This window comes from Morone saxatilis, unplaced genomic scaffold, assembly GCF_004916995.1.
Source record: "Morone saxatilis isolate NCDOM2014 unplaced genomic scaffold, NCSU_SB_2.0 Contig16, whole genome shotgun sequence".
Classification (NCBI taxonomy): domain Eukaryota; kingdom Metazoa; phylum Chordata; class Actinopteri; family Moronidae; genus Morone; species Morone saxatilis.
In genome coordinates this window covers 2,421,802-2,443,276 of record NW_023339718.1, presented here as the reverse complement: position 1 = coordinate 2,443,276, position 21,475 = coordinate 2,421,802, and the positions used below count along the sequence as shown (strand labels likewise).

Here is a 21,475-nt window from a genome sequence, read left to right as displayed (position 1 = left end):
CAGTGTTATAAACAGTGACATGTAAGACTACTCTTTAACTCGCCCAAAATCGGGCCAGTATTTGCACATTGCCACGTAACTTCTACTGCTTGACTTCAGGGAGCAAGGATCATTATGAAATGAGTCACTAGAGAGGTGCAGATTTTGCAATCAATACTGGCCTACAGACCAGTGAGACAACTGTATAACGATGCATATTGAGTGAAGTGTCCATCCACTCATGAAGGTTGGACAGCTATGTCATGCCTTTGCCATCCAAGGAAGCAAAATTCAGCTCACAGAACCCTGAATAATATGGATCAAAGAGGATTTAGAAGACCCAAGCAGACTGAAAAACAAGTACGTAGTAGAAGTGGTTGAGAACTGTTAAGACATCACTTTGGATAAAAGCCATGAAGCTACCATGAACAATCAGAAACGCTGGAAACAAAGACTCTTAGTCATCCCTGTCAGTGCAAACTCACCTCCTCCTTCTCCTGTATCAAAGCACAATTCAGCCACTCCTACTATATGGAACCATCTGTTTCTTTGATATGTGTAGAGTAACAAATTGGAAGACATTCCTTACAGTTTCCCCTTATAGTTACTAAAATAATTGGTCTTCCCACCCCCAATTTGGAAAGCACATATAAATTTAAATGCCCCACACCACCCACTTCGGCGTCATTTCATCCTGGTCTATTCTGTACAGGAGGGCTCACTTTGTCACAAGCTTTGTTCCCTTTGTAGTACTCACACTAAGCAGCTCTACCCGTATTACAACCGCTGTATGTCGGCATAGCTTGTATCTCACAGATCCATTATGTTTGTGTTGTGCCTTTGCAATGTGTTCCTGTGTCCATTTAGCGCTTGAATATGTCCGTGCAAGAATTTGATAAAACAGCCTTGGCAAGAGGAGACGGTACAGACTAGGCTGTAAATTTGGCACCAGGAAATGTGCTTACATTGCTATTGGTGGCTGATATTTTGTTGCTATTTCGGACCTGATATGTAAATTTATAGGAAGCAAGTAGACGAAAAGAAGAAAAGTGATTATTACTTTTCCGAAAACTATAATTGATTTTTATTTACTGTAGTGGTTATTTGGCTTACAGTGAGTAGCCACTGATGAGGTAATCATTGGCTACCTTTTATTCCGCCCTACATCAATGTGTGGCAATTAAAAGAAGTGTAGCTGGTGACTTGACAAATTCAAGACCAGCAATGTCCTGGCTCACAAATTTGCACGGAAATGTCCTTTTTGATGAGAGAGCAGCCCGCAGCGGCAGTTAAGTCAGTGCTGCATGCGACAAAACTTGGATGTAAGTCAGGATCTGGTCGTGTATTTGATGATTTCTAACCATTAATTCCCACCCAAATTAAGTGCTCTTTTCAGGACATTAGTTTAAGATTGTTTGACTATTTCATGCTGAATTGATCTCTGTCTTTCTCTCTGTCCGCCTGCAGACTCTGATAGCGCAGCATGACGGACACGGTGATGAGCAGCAGCTCGGATCGCTGGGTGTCCAACGACAGGCAGAGGAGCATGCATGCTGGGTAAGCGTGGCTGTCAGAGCATATTTCATATTGTTAATCTTCTCTGTAAGTCTACCAACCCTGTACTCTCCTTTGTTTCACCTGCGTCCGTCTGATGTGTGACACAGTGATAAAGAGCAGTAAGTAGATACACTCCTACTCCACCTCTCTTATCTGCATCATGCGTATCTGCTGTGTAACTGCTCAGAAAGCAGCATAATGTGTGAATGCCATTCATTCATTGTGTTTGCGTCTGTTCGTCATTATTAACATTATTCAGTAACAAAGACCACGCCAGTGAGGATATGAGGAATTAGAATGGTTTATTGCATAATGGATGAAGGTGAACCAAGATAATGTATTGTGGAATGGATGAGGGTCGAGGGATGAAGAATGATGGATGAAGGGTAAGGGTTGGGGATTGAAGGGATAAGAAGAGGCAGGGTGACGGATGCGGGGATAAATCAGGGTCATTGGCGGATGGATGGAGGAGTTTGGAGATGGACTGTGTTAACTGGCGGTGAGAAGATGGGAGGGAACCATAAGGGACTAGAGACTCTGAGTCTCTTCGCCCTCTAAAAAAGGTTAGATCCCCAGTGGTTCCTGTATTTGAACAAGAGAGAGGTTTGGGGGGGAGGATGTGAAAATTGAGTCAAAGAGGGAGTGGACAGATGAGGTGTGCTGAAGTTAGGAAGGCATGGTCTTTGTTCCCAAACCTAGTTATAAAACTTCATAATGTCAAGCATGTATGCAAATGTGTGATTGGATTTAATTTAGTCAAAATCACAGAAGCAGTGTAACCTCAGCTGGAGATTATGTTTGGCTCACAGGGGTAACTGGACCATGCAGCCAGGCCCAGGTCCTGGTCCAGACCTGACAGATGAAGAGAAAGAGATTATAAACAGTGTGATCGCCCGTGCCGAGAAAATGGAGGCCATGGAGCAGGAGAGAATTGGGTGAGGGGTTTGCAAAAACATGCAATGGCTTCACTGATATACACAAAAGCACCTGTTGATACTGATGCATAGATTTGGACCTTGGATAATTAACAGTGACATTTTAAGAAAGATTTCCCCTTGTGCTGCTGCAGGCGTTTGATAAACCGCCTGGACGACATGAAGAAGACTGTGTGCGGGGATGGAATGTCCCGCTGTTTGCTGTGTGGGGAGCAGCTGGGCTCACCTGGGGTCAGCTCAGTGGTGTGTGAGGACTGCAAAAAGGTAGGTAATGAGTCAGACACACTCCTCTGCTGCAATTCATAAAAAAAATGGTGAGAAAAAACACAATAGGTCATGCTCTACGAGCCACACGCTTGTAATAACACCGTAAATGGCGACCAGCTGGAAACCTCTATTTTCTCCCGTCGTGTAGAACATGTGTACCAAGTGTGGTACGCAGTGTAGCAGTCGGCCCCGTGCTGTGTGGCTATGCAAGATCTGCAGAGAACAGCGAGAGGTGAGCGCTTTACACCTGTGAGCAAATACAAAAATGTAATTGTTGGAAATCCTATAACACATAGTATTTCTTCTGTTTTCTCAGGTGTGGAAGAGGTCTGGTGCCTGGTTCTTTAAAGGTTTTCCGAAGCATTTCCTGCCGTCGCCCATGCCATTAACTAAAACAAAAGAGACAGGTGCCCAGGAGGCAGCAGAGCCCCAGGGGCCCCCAGCCTCTGGGCACAGGGAGGCGGTAACCCAGCCACAACCACAAGGTACACACAGCCAAGATCTGCTGCTTCAGCTTCAGTCTGCATTCTGTTTCAGTCGTTATGAATTTAGACTTGCAGGCCCTCATTACCATTTTTGATTGATCTGTTAGATTGTTGTCCCAACAGCTGGTTAACATCAGAGGGATGTAATTACAAATTCAGTTAGTTAGTTAATTCAATGAAGATGGGCCAGACATTTTCAGCAGCCTGTTTAAAATCTTTTCTTATATTTTAGTAATGACAAATCACCTCATCCACAGTGGCCAGCATGCATATTTGCACAGTTTACCAGTCTGTGTATGACCTTTTGTTCATTGCCAAGATCCAGGATACATAAAGGGAAGCTGCTGTAGGTCTCTCCTGGACCGCACCAGGGTAATACGGCTCTGATCGTAAGATGCAATCCGTTGTGCAAATATTGACTTTTTTTTGTGTGTATTTTCAAAAGGGAATAAAACCAATTTTGGACATACAGTACAGTATACAAACAGTATCTAAGCTATCAGCATTTACCACAGCAGACTGATGCTAGGAGTTGATGCTAGGAGATGTGCTGTCAATTTCCATGTTGTGCTACTGACGTCCCTTTTTCAAGTCCACATAACGTTGGCTATTAGCGATTTAAGTAAATCAAGTCAATTTGCAACATTTAAGTTTTTACAAAGCTAGCAACGTAGGCTCACTAGTTTCTCCTCAGAAAGTGCTAAGTAGCTAGCCTAGCTTGATGTTCATTGTTATTTCAATACATGCTGAGTCACTGGCAGCTCCTACACGTTAATTCCCACATTATACAGGAGGTGGTCTAGTTAGCGTTAGCTCAATACTACACAAATACAAAAACAACAATAATACTGTCAGTTAATAATTCACACCCACTGCAGAACACCGATACAGTGTGTGTTATCCCTGCAGAAAATAAATAGGCTGTTTAATGTTCTTCTCTTTATAATTTTGACCGGATAAGTAAAAGACTAAACAATTTTTCAAAGTGCCACCTCTTCAGTCTCATTAGCTCATTGCTCTTTTCCAAACCATCAACCTTTTATCTGCTTCCCAAATTTGGCAGCACCGCCCACTGTTGCAGAGGAGGGGGATGAAGAGCTCAATTAAGCTGTCGGAAGGTGCATGCTGTGACATGAGATGAGCCTCCAGGTGGTGCTGGCATGATGGGTCGCATTTTACCATTTCACACATTTTACTCAGCACGATTACCTGAGCAATGTGATTTCCCCATAAAAGAGAGGGGTAGCTCAGGCAGACATATAGCTGCTGCACGTACAGTAGTCGGCTGCCACGGCTTGTTGTAGTGTATGTAGGTCAATGCCTTTGCAACGAAAAAGCTGCAACATCAAAAGTATCCAGAGAGACTAGGGAGTATTACAGATTCCACTGCATTAGGAGCCTGGAGTGGATCCTTATGCCTATGCGTGTCTCCCTTATGTATAGTGTATCTGTGTGTTTACTGTATTATGCTATATTGTATTATCCCTCTCGCTTTTCTGACCAGAGCCACAGGGCCGTGCTGGTTACCCACCTGTGGCCCCGAAACCATCAGTTGGGCGCATGGCCACGGGCGGGGCTGGCCCTGAAGAGGCGGGGCAGGGCAGCCCAGTGGTGATGAAGAAGATGGTGCCCGTCCAGAGCTCCAGACCACAGCCTGCTGCATCGACCACACTGGCCCATCAGGGTGAGAGAGCGCTAGGGCACAATCCTTTGCTCCAAAAGACCCCCGCATGAACAAATATCGCATCGCCAGTGGTGTTATTAGACTTCAAGTACTAGTCTCAGATGATTGAATGTGGTTGTAGGTCCAGCAGCAGGAGATGGAGGGGCTTACTCCTCTGGTGCAGTTCCTTCAGAGCAGAGAGCGCCTCCCGCAGTAAGAGAGGACAGGAGGCAGCCCGCTGCCTACAGTGCTCCTCCCGCCCGACAGCAACCTCCCCCAGCTGAGGAGGAGGAGGAAACCAACGACTATGACTCTGATGAAGCCAGTGAGTACACCATCTGTGGCTGATGTGTCTAGTTTAATTTCACATCGTGTACGGTTTGACTGATTTCTTTTCACTCATTTCAGGTAAATGGCACCAGATGGAGTGTATTTATTTATTTTTTTCATAATAAAGCAAAACATATTGTCATGCAGCATACAGTATTGAGCGGTGATTACCTTAATTTGGCAACATCTCTGTTGCCCTTAGGGATTCTGAGTCATACCATGCTGATGCTTGATTTCTGCCTTTTAGTCTGCTGGTAATAATTCATATCTATATATTGCTCAATAGTCCTAGCAAACAGCATCATTCTGCCAGCGTCTATTGAGCTGGGTAGAAAATGATAAATGATAAGCACCATTTCTTATCGAAGCATGATAATCAATATCCGAGGAGCTAGAGCAGAAGATGGGAATCAGGTTGTTAATCACTAAATCAATAGTGATACATAAGCTTTGTAATCGTACAGTTTTTTTTCCTCTCCCATACCCCATTTTAACGACGAGAATGGTGCCATGCCATTCATGTTCTGCGCCTGCAGCCTTTATTCTGTCTCAGGGGGTTTGGGTGTTAATTTGTTTTATTGAGGTCCGGGAATATGGAGCTGCGCAAATAATTTGAGATACAACAGGGCTAACAGAATATAGATTCCCCTTGTGTTTGACCCAATCCCCTGTGTTGGGAGTGAAAATGGTAGAAATAGCAATGGTTACGTGTGCCGGTTCTCTATAGAGATGTGAGAACAGCTTGGTCCTGTGGAGCTGACTGATTTCAGTGATTATAACTTCTTCAGTGTTGTTGCAAGAATTTGATATGGTGTTGTATGGTTTAAAAGTACTTTATGCTGTTTTGAATGTGACATAGTTTGATAATAAGGGCTGCCTCCGACTTAAGATTTTCCTAGTCAGCTAGTAGATGTTAGTTAAAGCCAATAGTCAATGCACCTTTATGATATTAACTTATCCGTTGTACGTTGACCTGGCTCCGGTTCTGGTGCTGTGCTGGTTGTCTAAACAACCCCCCCCCCCCCCCCCNNCCCCCCCCCCATCCTTTGAATGTCTCTGTTGCAACAATCCCATGATACTCAAGGCGCAGCTCCCGATCAGAGTTTGACCTAATTTTTTTTCTGTTACTATCCGACTAAGTCAATTAAAGACTCTCAGCGGTTTAGTCGACTGATAATCATTATTTGAAATCTGATCTCATCTCTACAAGTGTCTTTTTTGATATATCACCAATCAAATCTATAAATATATCTCATCATAAAATAAAGGTGGATGAGTTAGAGCTGCGTATTTTTAGCAGTGCAAGTGGCATTTCTATATGTCACTGTGAGCCTGTTTGTCAGTCAGTTGGTCCAGACTAAACTAACACTACTGGATGGATTGCCATGACATTTTGCATAGACATCTGTGGGCTCCTGGGATGATTTTTAAAATCATTTAGCCCCAATCATCAAGCCAAAATTTCACTTTGTTTAATACTTTTTGTCTAAATCCCTGCAAAACGAATGAAATTTAAATCAGCTGTACACTAAATGGTGAAATGGTAGACATTATACCATCAGCAAGTTAGCATTGTCGTTGTGAGCATTTTAGCATCATGCTGATGTTTAGCACATTTAGCTCAGGCACAGCTGTGTAGTGTTACAAGAGCGTTGTGTCTTTGGAGTAGCAAGTTAGTGGTTAAGTTATAGCAGCTATATAAGAAAAATTAACTAATGATATTTGATCATTTTTTCCCCCAACGGCTATGCTAGCAATGAAACTCCTCCAAAGAAAATGTGTGTGGGCAGCACATCAGTCTTTTTCTTTTTTTTCTTACCCAGAACCTTATTTCTGAGTGTCTTCCTTTGAGACTTGAGTGTTTATTTGATTTCTTTTATATTATATGCCCCTGCTTTGTAATGAGATTTTTCTGCTGTTTACTTACCGTAAAAAAGAAGGCTGTGAATGTTTCATGAGTGAAGGTCAAGACTTATTCATAGATTGTTTTGGGGTTTTTTTTTACCATCCTTTTTGTCCATTCTGGTACTTACTCTCACTTCTATTCACAAGTCGAGTGTTGTTTAATTCGAAAGTATTTATACTCTTAGTTTTTCAAAAGCAGACTTGCTGTCTCTCTGTAGTCTAATGTAATGACTGGTCTGGGTCTCTTTCAGCCACTCTGGGCTCTCTAGAGTTCAGTCTGCATTATGAACAGGAAAGCAACAGCCTCCACTGTAGCATCCTCAAAGCAAAGGTACCACTATCCTCCTCATTCTCTCACACAAAGGGACAATTACAATCAAGTGGTTTATGTTAAAATGCTCCTGAATGGCACTTATGCTTAATTGCTCTCTGCTGTGCATGATGATGTGATGGACACGGTGCTCCGTTTCTCCTCAGGGACTGAAGCCCATGGACTCAAATGGACTGGCAGATCCTTATGTCAAGCTTCATCTGCTGCCAGGGGCTAGTAAGGTAAAAGACACCCCTTTTCTACATTAAGCTTTTAATTCTTTTAAAAGATTTATTACCCTAATATCCTGCTAAGCACAAAAGGAAGGGTGGTGATTGTAGATCTCCTTGGTTTGATGAGAGGCCTTTCTGCTAGCTCAAGCCTGACACCTTGTGGTTTGAACTGACAAAATCATTAAAGTGGCACAGGGAGGATGTCTTAAAATAGATATTGATAGATTCTAAATAAAATAAGTGGTTTAGATAAGTTGCAGTGAAGGTACGTTGTTAGCGTAGTGTAATTGTACTGCGTTTTTGGAGAGAATGAAGCAGGTCTCAGCTGGAAAAAACACCTTTTGATGGGAATCAGCATCCTGTAGATACATGCTTTGATAAAAGCACAAACCACAGAGATCTTGTGTAGTGGTAACTTGCCATGGGATATTTACATTTCCCTTTTCCTGATCTACCCCCTCACAGTCTAACAAGCTGCGCACAAAGACCCTGAGAAACACCCGCAACCCTGCGTGGAATGAGACACTCACCTACCACGGCCTGACAGATGAGGACATGCAGCGTAAGACCCTCAGGTGGATACTGTACCTCAGACACTAAATCACTCACTTAGCTGCAACAGCCCTGTACTCATGTTTCAAACTTAATCCTTCCGTAGTTGACTGTATTAAAAGGTGCAACAGGTCTGTATGATTAAGATTCTCTTTTGATTTCCACAGGCTGTCTGTCTGTGATGAAGATAAGTTCGGGCATAATGAGTTTATTGGGGAAACCCGAGTGGCGCTGAAGAAATTGAAGATGAACCAGAAGAAAAACTTCAACGTGTGCCTCGAGAGGGTTGTCCCTGTGAGTGAAACTCAATTACATTCAAACAATGCTTTGTTCTCCTTGTCTGAATTTCTTATTGACCCGCTGTAATCTCATTCGCCCCTCGCAGACGAAGAGAACTGCAACAGCTGGTGGAGCCAGGGGCATCGCTCTCTACGAAGATGAGGCAATGCTTTTATTTCCAAGCACGTCTAAACATGACAGATTTCCCCCAAAGTTCCCACAAATCTTATCATGGATAACACTGAGCTATTTTTTTTACCCCTTTTGCTCTCTTAGCCAGGGAAAGAAGGCGGGGAGGTGGAGGAGCGCGGCCGCATTCTGATGTCGCTCATGTACAACACCCAGACGAACCGTCTCGTTGTGGGCGTCGTGCGCTGCGTTCACCTGGCTGCCATGGATGCTAATGGCTACTCTGACCCATATGTCAAAATGTAGGTAGAGCAGGATGACAAGCACATTTAGACTGTGAATGCATGACCCTAGAAATGACAAAACTAACTTCTATACAATTCACAGATGTCTGAAACCTGACATGGGGAAGAAGGCCAAGTGCAAAACACAAATCAAGAAGAGGACTTTAAACCCAGAGTTTAATGAGGTTTGTAAGAGAGTTCAAGGTGAACATTACATTACATACAGCAGTAATCTATGTTGGAAACATTTCAGAAATGTTTCCATTACATAGTCTTATCTTATCATTACTCTCTCATATGTTTCTGTAAATACATGTGCATAAGCTATAAGTAAAAAAGGAAAACAGTACAAAACAAAATAAAACTTACATAAAGAAAGACAACAACACAGAGATAGACTGGAATAAAGACTTCATCACATTCATTGATCTCCTTCAGATGACATTGGTGGGGAGGCTATGTCCAGGCTATGTAAATAATGGTCCTAAGTCCATTATTTACACCCTTAAAGGTCCAGTGTGTAACATTTAGGGCTAAGTGTAACGTTGAATATATTCATAACTATTTTTCATTAGCACTTGAAAATATGAAGCGTGACGTTTGTGGTACCTTAGAACGAGACGTTTTATCTACACTGCGGGTCGCCTTCCATGGAGGCCGCAATGTTGAACCGCTGTGTTTCTACAGTAGGCCAGAATGGACAAACCAGACACTGTCACTACGGCCAATTTTCTTGTGTTTTGTGGCCACCGTAGTTTCTTCTCTGTTCTTGGAGGGGAAGAGTTAAGTGAGGGAGTTGCAATCTGCAGCTACACAATAACTAGCACAACTAAACAATTCATAAAATGAAATAGTTTGATTCGATGGCACTAAAATATTGTATCCATGTAGCCCAATATGAAATATGAATATGAATATGAAATCTGCTTACTTGTAGGCTTAGAGAAAAGGTTTCCTTCCTAATTTATTTTACATTTATTTTATAGTTTTCTTACTTTAAATATTTGAAACAATTATTTATGTCTTAGTAAGTAAAAATGAACTCATCCCAAAATTAGCCTATCCAATGTCTCGATCAAATTTCAGGAATTCAGCTATGACATCAAACACAGTGAACTGGCCAAGAAGACCTTAGATATCTCTGTGTGGGATTACGATATCGGGAAGTCCAACGACTACATCGGTAAATATTTAATCAAGCATTGCCGACCCTTTATGAGATAAAACTGAAATTCTCACCTGCTCACCACTTGCCTTTCACATCTCACTTCCTTCCTAACAGGTGGGTGTCAGCTGGGTATCACTGCCAAAGGAGAGCGGCTGAAGCACTGGTATGAGTGCTTGAAGAACAAGGACAAGAAGATTGAGCGCTGGCACACCTTGTATAACGAGAATCACGTTGCTAGTGATTAACCACTCCCCCGTGCAGCATGAGTTAAAACCCCCCCTTCAGACTTGGTTTGCATTCATCTCCTAATGCACCCCCCCCATTTTATTGTTTTATCTATACTTTATCACACAGACTTACTCACCTCCTTTCCCCTGATGTAGTTTTTGTAGTATATCTCTTCTTTCCTGTCCTCTTATTAACAATTTCTCTGCCTGTGCTGACACTTAATCTGCCTCTGGGACAAATCATGGCCTAAACGAATTAGAGATTTTACTAGACATCTGTCAACAAACAGATGCACAAGGACCATTATGCCTGTCAGTGGTGTTATGTAGTGTGCTTAACATTCTTTGCTAGAGAAAATGAAGTTTGAATTGCACTGGCACAGGACGAGAAAAGCAATATGTTACGGCATCTGAGGTCAAAACTATCGTTAAAATCCTCGACGGAGCTCATGCCTGAAATTCATTAGACTGTCAGGGTATTTTAGTTTTATTTTCTCGTGTGATTACATCATGCTGTAGTGTAACACTTGAACTGTATAAGCATGCCAAGCCACAGACAGAAGAAAACACGCAGCTGCGCCTTCAAATATTTCAACTGTGCCCACTGTCCTGAACATATTGTATATTTCCATGAAGAAATGTTTACATACTGATACATTGCTCAGGTTAGGATAGACATCTGATGTGCAGATGATTCATAAGTCAGTGGACCATGAGCTAGATGAATCTTTCAACAGTTAAGTAATGTTAATTTGTGATTTAAAATTATAGCACACCTAGTTAAACATTAGGAGTTTTTATGTATGGATAGTTAAGCTGTGAATTTTGATTTGTGGGAAGTATTAACTGTGATTAGAGAAACAGAACTTTTTGTTAGTTACGGTGAGAATTGGCAGGAAAAAAGGGTTTTTCCTCCTGCTACCTCGACTCTTCTGAAGCTTGTGGTTCACTCTGACACCTCAGAGGTTTTCTAGTGTTTACACTGAACGCACATGGCCAGGTCTCTTGCAGGCCCCCCGAACAAAATGTGGCTGCTCCACTTAACAAGGAGAGAAGGTGGAACAGCTTATGTCATAAGTATGTGCAGCTTTACCTGCATGCACTGTGCTCGTGACTCTGGTGTGCCTGGGGCAGTCGTGGCCCGCTTTTACCCCAACGCACCCTTTGCACAAAGCAGGGCTCTTTCCCCTCTGCCACACCCCAATCATTCAAGGCTTTAGTGTGTGTTTGTTCACTAATCACAGCAAACCAAGGAAAGCACACCTTACAAAGTGGAATGACCTCAATTTATACAGCTGTTTGCAAGTTATTCCAATGTCAAAACAAAGACGAAAACAAAAAATCCTATGCATGAAATGTCTTGTGGTTCAAGATATATATACTTTGTAAGAAATTAATGCTATTGTAATTCCATTAATGTTTACACTTCTTCCCCATAACATTCCTGTTAATACTTTATATACAAGAGGCCATATTCTGCATGACTATGGCGGCTATGTAATCTGAATAATCTGGTCTGATAGCATCCACAGGATAAACTGATAATCAACTGAGCACATCAACAAAAAACTATTCAACTCTATCAGTAGCAGATATTGAGATAAATCTTTCTGTACATACGCATTCAAATCAGTGATTCAGACACCCACCTGTAGCATCACACACTATCCTATGTTGTGGTATTTCAGCTACAGCGATCACTAGATGATGATCAACATGAATTATAATCAATAGGGTTCTTTTTTTTTTCTCAAAACAGGCTTCTCTGAGCTAAACCCATAGCTGTCTTCTACTTGATTCTGCCAGTTCAGTGGAATGTTTCTTGGTTTATCTCTGTATTTGTACATAGATAGTGCATGCACTGGAAATATGTATGTTTGCAAATAACTTTGCATGTAAAGATTTTGCAGAGAGTTTACACAGATCAATAAAATCTAATGAAAACTGACAAGCTCCATGTGTGTGAGGACTTATTAGAGTTGAGGTATGACCATCACAGAAGATGAAATCAGTGCCAACATAAGCATTGACTAGTCTCCCTGGATATACAATCATACACACTCATACACACACATCATTTTCAACAGACCTTAAACCACACAGAAAATTATAAATCAATCACAATTCTTCAAGAATTCATAGAAACCTTTATTTCTTCATCAATAGTTCAAAGTAAATAGTACTTATTAAACATAAATCATTGTATGAAGGAGCTTCTTAAATCATCAATTTATCCATTCTGTGCTTTTACACATCTAATTCCAAGATAATAGGATTTTAAATACCTTTCATGTTCTCTGCTAAGGAGGACTTCTTCTTAGTTTAAACACACAAACTATGAAAAAAAATATTATATGAGCAAAAACAGCAATGTAATAAAAACAAGTAATATGTTGGATGTTATTATAATGTGGATTGTGTTTAACAGCTTTTTAAAATAACATGTATAGCCACTGTAAGTCTGAATACAAACAATATCTTAAATCAGAATTTTTAGTTTATTTAGCCACACCTTTTTGCTCATGGTTGTCCCATCTCTCAACACCTGCCGGAAACTCCAACAGGTTGAGACAGGTCTGCAGCTTTATTACTAAATTCTTGGGGAGATGCAGGTAGTTTCTTTAAAATTACAGGTTAAAAAAATGCACAGAATCAGATACACACACTCTGAGACGGTCTGGGCACTGATTAGTTTGTTTTAACTGTTTCTATCTTTCAAAATCCTAGACAATGCCGTTCTTGCGTAAAAGCTATAGAAATTAACCATAAAACCGTGCCCTGTGTGGGTCAGGCCACACACCCACACACCCACTCATACAAACCGACAAAACCAAGGAGTGTCGTATTTCTGACGAGCCTCCATAAAGGCAGTTCAATAAGAAACCCGTTCACCCCAGAGGCACACATGCCATCCTCAAGCAGAGACAGACGCATTTAAACCAGCTGGTGCAGAAACACACAGATGCTTCAAAGAATCTGGAATAAATTCGCCCATTTTAACCCTTAAATTTTAACTGGATTGATTATACATCCACTCCACAGTGAGATGCAAAGCAGATACTCTCTACAACTTCTTTTCGCCTTATCATCGCTCATTTTATCAATAGCACGAGATGTGATCGGATCAGGTCACTCCTGTCTCACATCTAGTCCTGCAGACGACGGACTGACGCGCGTCTCATTTCTGCGAGAGGACGCAGCGGGCGCGCACTCCCTGTACCTCAGCCTGTGGTCCGAAGACATGCGCCCAGTAACCTGCGAAGTGAATACCGACCCACTGGTCACGGAAAGATACCTTGGCCTTTGCGGCAGAAGCGGCACGCAGGGTGGAGAAATCCCCCAGAGGTTCAATATCAGCATGCTGTTGGCTCCGGATGCGCCCTGCGCGCTCGTCTCCTCCAGCGCGCCAGAGCTGACCAGGCGCAGAAGAAGTGATGGGACGGAGGCAAAATCTCGGAGGAAACGGTCTTGGATATTTCCCGGGACGCTGTGGTGCGGCACTGGAAGCAAAGCGGTCGGATACGACCAGTTAGGTGAGATTGGTAAACTAAAATGTTATTTTATTATTTTGCATATTTTCCAACCGCTACAGGACACTTTAACACATTTTCATGCATAGCCACTGTAGATGGCACTAGAGGAAGTCTGGGCCCTCTGAAAGAATGTAAAACACAGACCTAAGGGGGGTTTTTAGGGGCCCTACCAGCTGTAACGTTACATCCCTGAAATCCACCTCTAACTTCAGCAGCACTTCCCTAGACATACTGTAGATCAATAGGACATACAATTATAAGAAGGTTTTTATTGTACATTTATTATACAGTAACTGCACTCCACTGCAGTGAGTACAATACTGCAGTCCTCATAAGCACATTAGAAAAATATCACTTACATTTTACATGAGATAAAACCAGTAATCCATGTGACATTATATAGTAGATAGAATATATAAAGAGAACTTTTATTAAAATGTTTTATTGAATTTAATTCAATTGAACTGAACTGTGTTGATATAAAATATAACATCAGACATTTTTGGGACATTAATGCAATAATGTTAAATTAAGTGGAGCTGATGGCTACAGTCAGTTATTGCACACAATTCAAGAGGAATGAGAATGAAGTTAAATTTATAGCATGAGAAAGTTTGTTGGACATTTATTCGGTAGTAACATCAGAAAGATGTGCCTCAGTAGGTTCTTTGAATTAAAGATCTTGGTTTTACAGCCCATACATTTTAAACTGTCTTTGAAGTTTTTTTATTTTAAATCAGAGTGATTTCTGCTTCAAGACTTGCTTCCATGCAAACTGCCCCTTGATATATGACCGAATTCAAACCTTGTCGTCCTGCACAGGCATGTTTGAGAGTACGGATAGATGCTGCCGAGAGCACGACCACTGCCTTCATGTCATCCCAGCTTTTACTAGGAATTATGGAGTCTTCAACTCCAAATTCTTCACCGTCTCACACTGTGACTGTGACCAAAGGTGAGCCTCGGCATTTGCACCCTGGGGATCGAACACTGAGTCGGGTTTCTAAGTATTTACCAACTCTAGGGAAACTCCTGCAACCAGTAACGCACACCTCCCCCTTGATCTGTCCCCGTAATGCTCTGGCTATAGCACGGACGATCAAGTAAGGACAGACCGGCTCCAAGGGTGAATGTGTGTGTGTGAGTGTTGAATAATGTTTAAACCTCACACCTCCTGTTAATGAAAGCATGCTCCTCTCTGGAATGCTATAATTTTGTCATTACGCCAATAAATGCAAACCGATTTAAGTAGAAGAACCTGGGGACAAACCATATGATAGAATTATTCATCGAAGAGAAATAAATACACAACTGGAATCAGCCCTCCAGATACATTTAATGTCAAGAGTGAACACGCTGCTCTCTTTTTTGGTGTTTGCAGGGCATTCCATTGCCACTACATTATCTAGTGCTGACAGGTGCACGTGTAATTTGCTCCCCCTTTAAACTCTCATTATTCCTCCACAAGTGACTGACAAAAATTTTAAGAATTCACCTCTGAGCTAAAACTTTATCTGTCCTTATAAACTGTTTGGACGACAAAACCAGGCAGCATTTAACCCACCACGTGTGTGATCGTCTTGACTGGACTGTTGCTTGACCTTGGCTTGTTCTTTTCCTGCCTCTCACCAGGTTTCGGCAGTGCCTCCTTGGTGCGAATGATACCATTGCCAGTATGGTGGGTTACAGCTTCTTCAGCATCCTGCAGGTTCCCTGCTTTGAGCTCGAAGAGCAGAGGCGATGCACTGAGATGTACTGGTGGGGAATGTGAGTAATGTAATTTAACTGCGCATTGTCAAGCACAACAGTCTAAGTGCAGACCATAAAACAAGACTTTTGTCCAGTGGAAAGTGCAGGTATGGATACATGGGAAGCTAAATCAGCACAACAACACTGCGGCTTGTAATAACATGCCTGTAACTCTGCCAAACCTCATAAAATCAAGGAAGGCACCATGCCACTTCTACAGCTCCATTCTGTTTCCACAACTTTATCTATTAAGTTACTAATAAGTGCATACAAACAAGAAGTGATTAATGGTTAACCTCTACACTGATAGTATTGCAATGACAACTTATAATGTAATAACTATAATTTAAGATGGGCCTTCTTCATTTCTACTGTGCTACTGTAATTATCTTGCAAGAAAAGTACAAATCACAAGTGCTTGAAATATGAATGTTGAAAATAGAGTGTAAACTGTTTTTGAAAGAGGCTCTTTTTTTCCATGGCTTGGTTTTTAACATGCCTGTTTACTCTCTATAGGTGTAAAGTAGCCAATAAAGCGCCATATGCCGTCTTCAAAAGCCCTCTCCCTTTCAACACCACTGATGTTACAAGCCAATCTGGGCACAACGCTAATAGCAACTTAAAAAGTAGTGCGGGGCAGCGTGTAACCGAAAGCCCTGTGATGAGCACAGAGTCACCCAAACATGAACACGGATGTAGTTACAAAGACTCACCCAGAGGTGACATTTTCTACCGCAGAAGGACAAAGGGGAAAGGATGTAAAAGACACTGGAAACTGTATACAGCAGCCTCCCAGATTCCCCCAATGTCAAGGGTTCACGCCACTACTCCTTCAAATGAGACTAGTCTTGTACATGCTTCTAAAAGTAGTGCATCGATGTCAAATAAAAAGAGAGCTGGAAGAAGGAAGAACAAAAGAAAGGGCCTGTCAGCTCGACCCACACAGAGAAGCCACGTTCCACCACAGGTGAGCACAAGCTCTATTCCACAAAATCTGACAACAAAGGAGCCAACACTTCAACTACACCTACCAACAGCCATCACCGCCGTGACCAAAACCACCAAAAGGCGTAAAAAAGTTTCCAAAAAAGGTCACTGTTGTGGATTCAGGATGCCTCTGAGGGGCGACACTTTTCAGCCTCATTGTAAAAGTTGTCGAGAGCGAAACATGACAACTGTTACCCCCTCAACAACCGCATCTGGATTACCGATCAAAGTGACATCCCTTGATACGCTGAAGCTAAAAAAGACAACAAAAAAAACACCCAAACAAGACAAGCTGAAACCACTCTGGAGTACGGCTACTTCTGCAGCGCCGGCCACAACAAGACTAAAGACAACAGCCTCCAATCATAAGGTCGGCAAGCCACAAATGCAGTCCCATCTACTACTGAATAACACAAGCCAGGAGCCCATGAGTAGAACCAAAGCCTCAAACACACACACAGACCGAGGCCTGAAACCAAATGTTGCACTGCATAAAGTGACAGGTGAGTGTATGCGGCCGCTGACCACATCACCTCTGCCGGGGCTCTTTGCAACCTCTCTCTTCAGTAACTAAATTTATTGTTGACGTCCCATTAAGCACTTAGTACCATTTGAGATGAAACTGTTTAAATCCATCAAAATTAGATTTATAATATAAATTCTGCATTTAATTATAAATGAAAAATGTAAAAAACTATGTATTCATGAATTACAAACATTTTATAAATGACAAAAAGAGTAAAATATCACAATTAAAACTACTTATTATTATTATTATTATTATTATTATTATTATTATTAATAGTATTATTAATAGTATTATCAAGTGAGCAATGCTGCCACTGTGGAAAGGTGATGATAAGGGCTCTAGTTATGCCCCCTACAGGTCAGACAGAATGCTAGTTATCTCTGTTATCATAGTGTAGAGCGTAACAGCAGTAGGCGAATAAATTCCTCAGTTATCTAAAGAAATGTGGATGCACTAAGATCATTTGCGACATAACCTGTGTTTATTTTTGCTACTGCAGACAGTCTGCCCTTGTGTGGAAGCCTCAAACATCTTGACGGATGTAAATACAAAATCCCTCCTTTGGAGAAGAAGTACGATCTGCAGAACATGGAGTCAAAGACTGCCTACCACTGTGATTGCACCAGCCGGTAACAGCATTACTGTCCCCATTTCCCCTCATATTTGTATATTTGCATATGCACCTATGCAAGATTATTTTCTTTTCAGAATTTATAATCATTCAAAGACATGCCAGGGGCCTGTTTCACAAAAAATGATACCTGCAGAACTGCACTGAGTAGTAGCCTGGAACATTATCTAGTATCTATCTATTAGGCTTTGTGTTTTACTCAGACAAATTGTTCTTATTAGACAGCCCACTGTTCTACTGCTCCACTGCTGTAAAACCGGGGTAGATATAGAACATTTATTTAATTTTTTGACAGTTACAGAACATTTAAATAAAATTCCAACTTCAAATTCCCTGTGTTTTGGCCACAATATCAATATCTCAACATAACATTATTCTCACTAGTGGAAATCACGAACATAGTCCACTGAGGCCTTGCACAGCTTTTTATGCAGTCCAGACTAAAAGCTATTACCCCAGTAATCCATAATGGCTGCGTTTTGCATTCCTGAGCTACTTCAAGGTCCGACCTGCAGCTTGCAGTGAGATGAAGTAACCACAGCAACTTTGAGCTAAATGAGAAGTCGTGTAGAAGGTCTTAGTGTCTTTTGTTAAGGATCTTAGTGTGGTGGCGCCATTGGACTTAGTTCTAAAGCTGTTTCCAGCAGTGTCCAGTTTCTACATCAATAAGGGGAGTACAGAGTAATAATAAACTGCAGGTATAGTAGCCAAAAATATGACAATAGGACCAGGGTCATAAAATAACTGATATTTCATATATAATTAATGATGGCTTTGTTTAATCAAGTGTCCCAGTAAGCTGCGTCAGTGAACCAGTATGCCCAATAAGCCTTTTTCACACCAGATATTTTGACATGTCACAGTAGGAAGAGCTGCAGTTCAATGGCATGACTTATGAGAACCGTTGAAGGGTGGGTTCATCATTTTATTAGTTTGTATTATAATCTGGTGCCCACATGAACAGTGAAACAGGTTTAGCTTGTTGTAATAATTCCTCCTGTTCATACTGGCCACTAAGACATCTCTTCCCAATGTGCTTTTAATGTAAGTCATGGTGCGAGGAATGATTACAGCAAGCAAGACCTGTTTTATTGTTCATATCGGTACCTGAACTAGTGTGAAAACTGTGAACCTATCCTTTAAATGGAACTGAGCCATGAAACAAGTTACACTTCTCTGCTGCCCAATTACGGTTTTAATGTAGATGGTGAAACAGCTTAGTCAGGATTATGAGGGCACTTCATCACGTTTTCTCCACTGGAAGAGCAGAGGGCACTTAATCATGTTTTCTCCACTGCTACTACAGTATGACAAGTCAGAATGGGTGGTTAAAATTGGGCAACCTGGTACCACATATCAGGTTTAAGACCCCCAGGCCCTTTGCTATGTGTCGCGTAATGCCAAAAAAAAAGGGAATAACATCTACAAACTGAAGCTACTAATTCATCCATCATTGATATTATTAATTACACCTGTGTATTTCCTTTTATAACATGTCTACTGTGAAAAAGGCCTTTTACAATCCTATGTTTTCAATTTTACAATTTTAGTGATGTTTACATCTGATTTCGCATTGTGACTGACTGTAGTCAACACTCACACTTAGGCTACAGCAGCACATGTATGGTGAGATTACAGTTATAAGAAAGGAGGAAGGCCTGCCCCCACAGGCAGCTTTCTCTTTCTTTGTCTTCGTCTCTCTGAGTCACTCACAAATGCGTGTACATCACACTCTATTGTTTTATTCCTGCTGTGTTTCCCACTTGATTTTCTGTACGTGAGGATGTAAATGGCTTCTGCCTGTCTCTCTGTCAATTTTACAGCTTGGCTGTTCAGATCGAAAGCTTCAAGCAACCCAGTACTCTCCCCATGGTACTGATGGATTTCGTCTCTCAGTACTGCTTCAGACTGCCAGAGGAGAGAAACTGCCACAGCAGAAAAAGGTTTTAAGCTCTGATACGCTCATTCATGTTAATTTCAAGACAACTTTTAGTTACAGAAGTGCCAGACTCCTTTCTAATGTGTTAACTCAGTTTTCTTGTGTAACAGATCATTCAGTAGGGTTTCTGTTTCTGATATGTTTTTATGTGTTTCTTTTCTAGCTGTTCTAGAGGCTTCAGTAAAGCTTCTGACCTACTTCGAGCCCTTAAGAAGATAGAGGAAAAAGACACTGCTGGGGTGCGAAATTCAGTCAATGACAGAAAGAGAGGGATTCCTGTTCGCCTTTATAAGCGATGCCTAAGGCTGGAAAGAGGAGCTGATATTATGGCACAACTCACACGATTATAGACTAAGCTACTATGAGCAGCAACAATGAATTTCATGAGCTTTACGTTTCATGCAGCGTTTTCTGTTTCTCTCTGAGGCTGTAAAATGGCAGCAAATTGAAAATATTCAAGTACTCAAACCCCTCAAACGTTATATTAGTAAGTAGGCCAAAGATAAAAACATATTCATAAAGAACTGTAATAGAAAACTGCAAACCATTAGACTGTGCATTGGAAATTTAATAAAATCATTTATTTTTTGTTTCTGTTTGTATCTAGTAATTGATTTAAAATCATGTTTCATTAATGAATTCTACTATCTGCACTGAATATTGATTAAGAAAGGAAAATAATTAGATCTACTCCACGCTGCTTTCCAAAACAACCCACACAGCCTGCCAGTTATCATAATGAATAATTAAAGTTTACAAATATAGGGATGATTATTCATTACTGGAAACAAACATTTGCTTGTTATACCTTTTAGTGTAGTGTGATCTTCACTTACCTCTTATTTTGTAATACACAGATGAATCCGGTTCAATGTGCCTGCCCTCTGCCATTTTATGTCATAAACTTACAGTCTGTTCTGATAGGCTGCAGACCTGAATTTGATAAGATTTACTCCCAGGGATTCTTATCTGATAAGATTTTGTTATTGTATAACTGCCTGTACTGTGGCAGATTAACAGTGAAGAGTGTGAACCGTGGGGGTTGGGACTCCAACTAGGTGTTGCCAAAGCTTCATGAGGGGTCACAAGGCCTTCTTGATTTTAAGGTGTGTTAGAAAACTTTAAAAATATATACAGTAGAGCTATAACTCAGCATTTGGTTGACTTCTGTTAAGTTAAGTAAATATTCTAATAGAAAAATGGCCAAGCACAGAAAAGAAAACAGATTTGGACAAAAAATAAGTATTTTGAGTCTGTATGATTATTAAATATTTTAAAAAAACACAATACTGCCAAAGTATTGTATAAAAAGTACTCTAAACTGCTATAATCTGCTCAAAATCCATCCAAATCACTTGTCTACACAATCTTCTTGCAGTCAGAGTTCACTATTTGGGTTCATTGTACAGTTTTGAATATAAATATCCATAAAATATGTCACTTAATCAGAGGTAGTCAAATTTTTGTTTACCAAATGATAGAAAAGGCGTCCATTTAAGGCAAAATGTTGGAAACCACTGTTTAGTCGATTAAATAATAGGCTAGTGAAATGAAAATAAATTTAAATATTTTTCTGGGGACCCCCTCAAGGGCTCCCGGACCCCTCTAAACTGCACAATAATCACCCCTTGTCTACAGAAGCGTATTGCATTCACTTGAAATAAAAAAACACTTTTTTTTTTTCCCCCCCTGTTTTTCTGACTAATTTTTTCCCTGTTTTTCTGAGTAATTCTTTTTCTGTTTTTCGGAGTAATTTTTTTCTGAATTATCGAGATACTTCGAACTCCTGCGAGAACCTCCAACC

The 21,475-nt window shown here is 41.1% G+C and overlaps 2 protein-coding genes across 2 annotated transcripts in view; both read left to right on the top strand.

Moving 5' to 3' along the window:
• LOC118325177 (rabphilin-3A-like) overlaps positions 1-12,218 on the top strand; it is a 20,628-nt gene extending 8,410 nt beyond the window's left edge. Inside the window, exons 2-18 of the mRNA XM_035657756.1 lie at positions 1,447-1,536; positions 1,644-1,655; positions 2,346-2,471; positions 2,606-2,735; positions 2,887-2,970; positions 3,055-3,223; positions 4,728-4,907; positions 5,029-5,211; positions 7,373-7,452; positions 7,599-7,673; positions 8,130-8,239; positions 8,384-8,510; positions 8,602-8,658; positions 8,772-8,926; positions 9,012-9,093; positions 9,995-10,091; positions 10,191-12,218. Of these exons, the coding sequence (XP_035513649.1) occupies positions 1,463-1,536; positions 1,644-1,655; positions 2,346-2,471; positions 2,606-2,735; positions 2,887-2,970; positions 3,055-3,223; positions 4,728-4,907; positions 5,029-5,211; positions 7,373-7,452; positions 7,599-7,673; positions 8,130-8,239; positions 8,384-8,510; positions 8,602-8,658; positions 8,772-8,926; positions 9,012-9,093; positions 9,995-10,091; positions 10,191-10,321 (1,872 nt within the window). The 5' untranslated portion in view covers positions 1,447-1,462 and the 3' untranslated portion in view covers positions 10,322-12,218. The remainder of the gene's footprint in view (positions 1-1,446; positions 1,537-1,643; positions 1,656-2,345; positions 2,472-2,605; positions 2,736-2,886; positions 2,971-3,054; positions 3,224-4,727; positions 4,908-5,028; positions 5,212-7,372; positions 7,453-7,598; positions 7,674-8,129; positions 8,240-8,383; positions 8,511-8,601; positions 8,659-8,771; positions 8,927-9,011; positions 9,094-9,994; positions 10,092-10,190) is intronic.
• A 1,326-nt stretch (positions 12,219-13,544) lies between these two features.
• On the top strand, positions 13,545-20,021 carry LOC118325433 (group 3 secretory phospholipase A2-like). The gene is made up of 7 exons (XM_035658117.1): positions 13,545-13,836; positions 14,659-14,791; positions 15,469-15,603; positions 16,102-16,304; positions 17,601-17,730; positions 19,556-19,675; positions 19,835-20,021. Exons 1-7 carry the CDS (start codon positions 13,545-13,547, stop codon positions 20,019-20,021), a joined length of 1,200 nt encoding a protein of 399 aa, XP_035514010.1.
• The last annotated feature ends 1,454 nt before the right edge of the window (positions 20,022-21,475 follow it).

Excerpts from the sequence above, each read along its gene's own strand:
- LOC118325433 (XM_035658117.1), top strand. The coding sequence starts at position 13,545 with ATGCGCCCAGTAACCTGCGAAGTGAATACCGACCCACTGGTCACGGAA. Across the intron at positions 15,604-16,101 it reads GAGATGTACTGGTGGGGAAT|GTGTAAAGTAGCCAATAAAG; the intron begins GTGAGTAATGTA and ends TACTCTCTATAG. Across the intron at positions 16,305-17,600 it reads TTACAAAGACTCACCCAGAG|ACAGTCTGCCCTTGTGTGGA; the intron begins GTGACATTTTCT and ends TTGCTACTGCAG.